This window comes from Cydia fagiglandana, chromosome Z (genome assembly GCF_963556715.1).
Source record: "Cydia fagiglandana chromosome Z, ilCydFagi1.1, whole genome shotgun sequence".
Taxonomy (NCBI): Eukaryota; Metazoa; Arthropoda; class Insecta; order Lepidoptera; family Tortricidae; genus Cydia; species Cydia fagiglandana.
Window position 1 is genome coordinate 30,008,102 of NC_085959.1, and position 6,914 is coordinate 30,015,015.

The 6,914-nt window shown below is 40.7% G+C and overlaps 1 protein-coding gene across 2 annotated transcripts; it reads right to left on the reverse strand.

Annotated features, from left to right (window-relative positions):
* Positions 1-1,914: 1,914 nt before the first annotated feature.
* LOC134678253 (uncharacterized) lies at positions 1,915-6,689 on the reverse strand. Of its 2 annotated transcripts, XR_010100168.1 has the most exons (3): positions 5,601-6,689; positions 4,990-5,220; positions 1,915-4,180 (listed from the first exon to the last, which is right to left on the reverse strand). XR_010100168.1 is itself a non-coding variant. In XM_063536725.1 (2 exons), the coding sequence occupies exons 1-2, from the start codon at positions 6,178-6,180 to the stop codon at positions 4,124-4,126; spliced, it is 1,248 nt and encodes a 415-aa protein (XP_063392795.1). In that variant the 5' UTR covers positions 6,181-6,689; the 3' UTR covers positions 1,915-4,123. The 2 variants fall into 2 exon arrangements, 1 of the variants encoding a protein (XP_063392795.1); XM_063536725.1 differs by having other exon boundaries at positions 4,990-6,689.
* Positions 6,690-6,914: the final 225 nt, after the last annotated feature.

The window sequence follows — 6,914 nt, forward strand, 5'->3', positions numbered from 1 at the left end:
ACGCAAGAATACCAATTTGTGAGGTTAGTATTTTCGTTCTGGGGCATTTATTCAATTTCATCATCATCATCATCGTCATCTCAGCCATAAGACGTCCACTGCTGAACATAGGCCTCCCCCTTTTTTGGGGGGTGAATGCCATAATCGCCACGCTTGGCAGGCGGGTTGGCGATCGCAGTCGAGTACACCGAATTTGAGGGACGCTGCTGCCTGTCCACCGGTGGTCTTGGACGTGGTTTAAGGACATACCCGTTTATTCAATTAAGAGGGCTCTAATATCACCATAAATCTAAAATTGGAGATTGACGCCAATTTCATTACTGATCAAATCGACCGATTCGATCAGTCCCGAAGGAATAAGGAAGTCTTCGTTAAATAATACAAAAAGAGAGTGTGTAACTCAGAAACTTAGGTCAGATCCAACGGTCTACTTCTGTTAAAAACTATTAATAAGAATTCTCTGTAAAGGCTTCGTCACACAGGCGCGTTTTCCGGGCGGCGCGTGAGCGGGGCGCGCCGCGTAACTAAAGCCCCTCATTCACACTCCTACCTTGTCGTCCGCCTTGCAGGACTACGGTGTAAGATATAGCTCACACACCATCCTACTTTGTAGTCCGCCTCACAGGACTACGGAGCAAGAAATAGCTTACACACGGTACTAAGGGCCTACCGCGAACCACGTTGGACGTGCTAGGCAGCACCCCTGCCCTGTCACACTTACGTACGAATTTACACGCGCGACGGAGGGGCAACACGTCGAACGTGGTTCGCGGTAGGCCCTCTGTTTTGCCGTCCATCACCAGTACTATGGCATCCTACTTGAGTTTGTAGGACGGCTCGTAGTCCGCAACCCCCATACACGATCCTACCCAACGAGGCGGATTACGAGGCGAACTACAAGGTAGAGTGTGAATGGGGGGCTTAACAGACTATCGCACCGCACCGTGACCTTGGAGTGTCGCACCCATAAGTGAGAGCGAGAAACGTATATCTCTTTTCTTTGTTAGTAGAAAAAGGCGGCAAATTGGAAAAATGTAGGCGCGAAGGGATATCGTCCCATAGAAAATTTTAATTTCACGCCTTTTTTTACTGACAAGATTTGCTTGACCACCTATAGCTACTTTACATATAAAACGCTCACGCCCCGCTCGCGCGCCACCCGTAAAACGCGCCTGTGTGACGAAGACTTAATTATAGTTCGTCAACCATATGTATCTCTGGTCAAACCAATTTGACAGTCAGTAAGCCCCCATTCGCACGACAGCTTTTTCAACGCGCGTTAAAAAAGCGCTTGAATCTGGTCGCACTCTAAATTCGACTTAACGACCAAAGCTTAAAGTCTAAAATCCAACAACACTGAATAAAAGCGTCACAGTTGTCGTGTGAATACATAAATGGTTATCCATTTGTGTCATTCAAACGCTTTTTTTAACGCGCGTTGAAAAAGCTGTCGTGCGAACGGGGCCTAAGAACCAGGAAAACTATACTCATTTAAAGTAGCTAACACACTATCGCACCGCACCGCGACCCTGGTGCGTCGCACTCATGAATGAGAGCGAGAAACAGATATCTTTTTCTCGCCCTCACTTACCGGTGCGAAGGGTCGCGGTGCGTGCAAATTGCAGGCACCTTTCTCTGTCATTCTATTCTAATTATAGCTGGTTTGCAAATCTTATCAATAAAAAAAGGCGCGAAATTCAAATTTTCTATGGGAAGAGATCCCTACGCGCCTAAATTTTTCAAATTTGCCGCCTTTTTCTACTGACCAGATCTGCTTGACCAAGTATACATTTCATGGATCGAACAATTGTTTCCGTCTGGAAAGCCCCCTCCACACTCGTGCGCGAATTGCGGCGCGAAGCCGCGAACGCAAGTGTGGCGTCGATGTTCGCAGACAGCGAAATCGACTCCTGTTAGGAATATGAGGAGCGAGAGCACAGGGAAACAGGCGTTGGATTACAACCGAGATCACGGTAAATGAATAACGCAATGGCATATGAGTGCGTATATTAACATCACATTAATATCGTACTATACATCGATCTTTGAGATAGCAAGCACATATTTAAAATAAGTTTTGTATGTAAAAACATTAATTAATAAAATAATAAAGGGGACGACACAATCTTACACGGCTGCTTGATCGGGGAGCCATAGACAAAGAGAGAGATGGACCACAGATTGAAAATCTATTATACCAATGTACGGCATAGACTATACAGACGATTTCCAACACGCCTCCTTATGTTGTACATTGGATAATCTTACAACAGGATACCATGATAGAATATTGAACAAGTACTGAACAAGATAAAATAGAAACTAACTGGTATGATGATGATTACTCTGAACATAACAAGCAACAACAGCTATGACTCCGAGTATTTAGTTATACATTTCAGTTTCAGATTTTACAAATTTCATCAGTACTTACATGAGCATTTTACACAAATTTTTACTTCATGCATTAAGTCTAAACACAATATTCTCCGCAAGTCTACATCTTTAGTTTTACTATAGGATTCTTTGACTAACAACATCTATGCACTTTGATTATCATAGATCACACTGACATTGAATTGTTTACCAATTATTTCTAACAAGAAATTCTTGATAAAGCACATGCCCTTGCATACAATAGAAAAACAAAGAATTTACTCTTTGTACAGGAAAGCGCAACACATAGTTGTTTCCTAGCTTCCTAAATGATGACATTATTATAAAGTTGAACTACAAAGCAAGTATAAAACTTGCGGTCAGTTATGTCACAAATACAATTAGCGTCTGAAAAACGTTTATTTCAAGGTATTATCTGATTTCGAAATAAAGACCACAATTGATTGTAATGGCTTAATACCTCAATATTCGCCCTGCAGTCCGCCAATGGCTCCTATCATAAACATGTACTGAACTGACTTGACTGGCTACACAGATATAAAATGTCTGGGCGAGTACAGCAGACACAAAACATAAGTGAGCCTAGTAGTCGTATAGGCAACTATTTAAGTATAAACATTGTCATCATGCTTGTAGACTTTTCTCATTTCTAATTTACATTTGTAGCACTCAAGCAGCCTCTATGTATATATAATCATGCTAGTTTAAAACAGTTACATTATTGTACATAATAACGTTCATCCCTAAACAATTTTTTAAATTACAAGATGACGTATTTCAAGGTGCTGTTTTTGCAATGATGTAACTGTCTGAATACAATTATTATTAAAAAAAACATAAAAATCATTGACAAATATTATTTACAGCCTTATAATTGTGTACTCAGTCTTATTACATAAGCCAATAATAGCATGTTATAGGTAACAGCTGACATACACATAGCTCATATTCCTTTTTGTATGTACATTAGGTATCTGTTTTTGAGAGCAACATGTGGAAATTTTAATATTTAACATTGGGCTCAAGCTAGTTATGTTTGTGGCTAGCTACAAATACATTTTATTTTTAAGTAAATATCTGTTATTACTAATATTGGAAACCGGTTGGCTGCTCCAGATCTTTAACTAACTCACCAAAAAAAAACGTGGTAACGTCAATAAGATTCATACTCAGAACCAACTGATTTGCAATAATAATCCAAATTTGATGTTGAATGTCTAAACCACAGGCAAATAAGTATCAAAATAATCAATTTCCTCTTTTTAACTATAACCTGATAAGTAACAACAAGTGCCTAGTGGCTGTAAGAACATAAAAAAAAATGTTTCCACCAAAAATAACATTCAACAGATGGTCAACAAACTCTGAGGGCAGTCAACTGTGTGAGCGGTCGACTAACTCCTACACGTTGAAAATAACCACAGAGCTAATACCTTCCATGGCACCGTATCCACTCATGTATTTTATGTGAATACACGGCCGGAGAAAGTAGACGGCTCCTGTGATGAAACTGATAAACTTGCTGCAGCCAAGAGATGACATGTGGGAAATTATCAAACCTTTTCGGGAAAATACCTCAGGTACTCCACACTGGGCGAGATTTGGTCGGAACAAGAAACACTTCCACCAACATCGGCTCACAAATTCTGAAGATGCAGAAGGTTGCGGTAGAAAGGTGACGGGGCTACACAGCACCACATCCTCGCCGCTATCCTCGATGGTATCTTCAGATGTGCGATACAGGCCAGACAGAGGGACTGCACTGTTGAGCACGCATCCTCCTCTGAAACCATTTGAGTCCTGATTAGATATATTATAATTCAAACAATCATCATGGCTTTTTGGAATATTATGACTAATATCACAGTCATTACTACCTATACTAATATCACAGTAAGTATTTAAAACATTATTGCAGCAAGAATTAATCTCAATTTGTCTATTATTATTTTTATAATGCTCATTAACATTCAAATTATACATGAGATTATCAAAAATAATAAAATTGGCTCCTCTAATGTCAGCATTTGCACGTGAAAGATTATTATCTACAAATTTGTCCTCAAGTAAAACAACGCTCCTAGAATTAATAACCCTTTTAGGATTAACTGAATCTATTAAGCGAAATCCTTTGCACATTTCACCAAATTCTTCAAAAACATGCTGTTTTGCCTTATCATACAGCCTACATCTCTTCTGATTAGGCACATGAGAGTATGCTATAGAGCCAAAAATGTGTAGACGACGAAGATCTAACCAATCAGATCCGGTCCATACACAATCATGAATTCTACTTGACAATGCACTGGTAGGCGATAAATAAGTGGCTGTCATATTAGCCACGCCCCAATAGCGGTCAGGCAACTGAGATTCTTGTATCATGGCTCGAGCAAAAAACATATGACAAAATCTCTCACTAGTACCAACTTGAGAATGAGAAAAAATAGTTTGGTGAATAATGCTTTCCTTTTTAAGGTAATTGGACAAATTTTTAATGCAACCTATAGTACTCTGGTCAATACACAAAACTTTAATATGCAATCTAGTGTGGCTTTCAATTAATGTTTCAAAATTAACTAAATTAGAACTCACCTCAGACTTTTTCTTCAGAAAGCAGCTGAAGATACATCTTAATTTGTCATTGGTAGATGTCAGCAAATACTGAGCTCCGCCCCAGCTGGGTATAAGAACCAGTCCGGCACAGTCATAAAGCACCAGGTGCAGAAGGTTGGCAGCACGCTCTGCACTTGACTGTGGAAACGATGTATCACACATCTTCCAAGTAAGGCAGGCAATGCACCGAGCCATCACGCCGTCTTCAGCCTGAAATACGACACAACACTCATGCCCTCCACCTAGTACAGACATACCATGGTTCACACCTAAATGCTTGTGCCAAGTAAAAGGCACAGCAGCAGCAGCATTGGCACTCGTGGATCCTTGTCTATACAGGGACATAGAGTTACCTAATAGGGGGTCAGGTCCAGTTTGCACATCTACATTAGACTTGAAGAGTTCATTTTTAACAATTAATGACTGATTGCCTGTGATTTGACATATTGTACTATTAGAATTGCAGTAATTGTTTGACAACACTACAACATAACCGGATTTAGTAATTTCACTAACAGACATTAAATTTTTCCCTAAATTAGGCACATATGGCACATTTAGAGTCAATTCAGGAGAGATAAAAGCCTTACCAATAACTACACTATTAAGTTGCTGTCCATTGGCTACTGTGATCACACATTTCTTATTTTTGGCATCATGAAGTAGAGACAAGTCACCAGACTTAAGAGCCGAAGCCCCGCTGTCGAGCACATATTCCTTGGAATGTGTTGCTGAGTAAGCGGGAGCAGACATAGTGTGCTCCTGTCCAGTTTTCTTCATTTCTTCTCGCTTCTTCTCAAAACAGTGGCCTATCTTCTGACAGTTCTGACAGCAAGTACATATGTTATTGTTGGTTTTCTTCTTCCTGGTAGCCATAAAGGCTAAGTTGTCTGTTGTGTTACAATTACATTGGCTTCGTCTGTGATCTTCTTGAAGTAGTCTAGTTTTGACCACTTCACTGGTCAAGGTGCTGGTGAGGTTAGCCGTCTCAAGGCTAGACACTAGTGCAGTGAACTCCTCCAGTAGAATCTCAGCAGTTTCTTCATCGTCGATTACGTAGAGGTGTGGTTCACATGCCAGACACATTTTTGCTAAAGCCCGTCCATCATTTGTCGTATCCGTGTCTGTGCCACCGACGCAGCCCCATAAACCGTCGAGGGTAAGCACCATTATCACAGCAAATTACCATTTAATCCATTTTTCCAAGCCTTTCAATCTCACTAAGCTGAATATGGAGGTTATGTCGCACGTGCATGCAGTCGTCCCTGGTTGCGCCATTGCCGACCGTAACTCGGGTAATCTGGTAATTATCACAACGCCTTTTAGCTTTTCTTAAGCTTTTGTGTCTAGGCCCTGAACCTGTTAGGAATATGAGGAGCGAGAGCACAGGGAAACAGGCGTTGGATTACAACCGAGATCACGGTAAATGAATAACGCAATGGCATATGAGTGCGTATATTAACATCACATTAATATCGTACTATACATCGATCTTTGAGATAGCAAGCACATATTTAAAATAAGTTTTGTATGTAAAAACATTAATTAATAAAATAATAAAGGGGACGACACAATCTTACACGGCTGCTTGATCGGGGAGCCATAGACAAAGAGAGAGATGGACCACAGATTGAAAATCTATTATACCAATGTACGGCATAGACTATACAGACGATTTCCAACAACTCCACACTCGCGTTCGCGGCTTCGCCCGCGATTCACGCGCATAGTCTGGAGCGGGCTGAAGAAAAATATATCTCTTTCTCGCTCTTACTTATGGGCGCGACGCACCAAGATCGCGGTGCGGTGCGATAATATGTTAGCTACTTAACCTTACCATTATCTGCTTATTTTTTGCGCATGGCAACATTACTGAATCGTAAACTTAAAAATCGTCGCCCCAT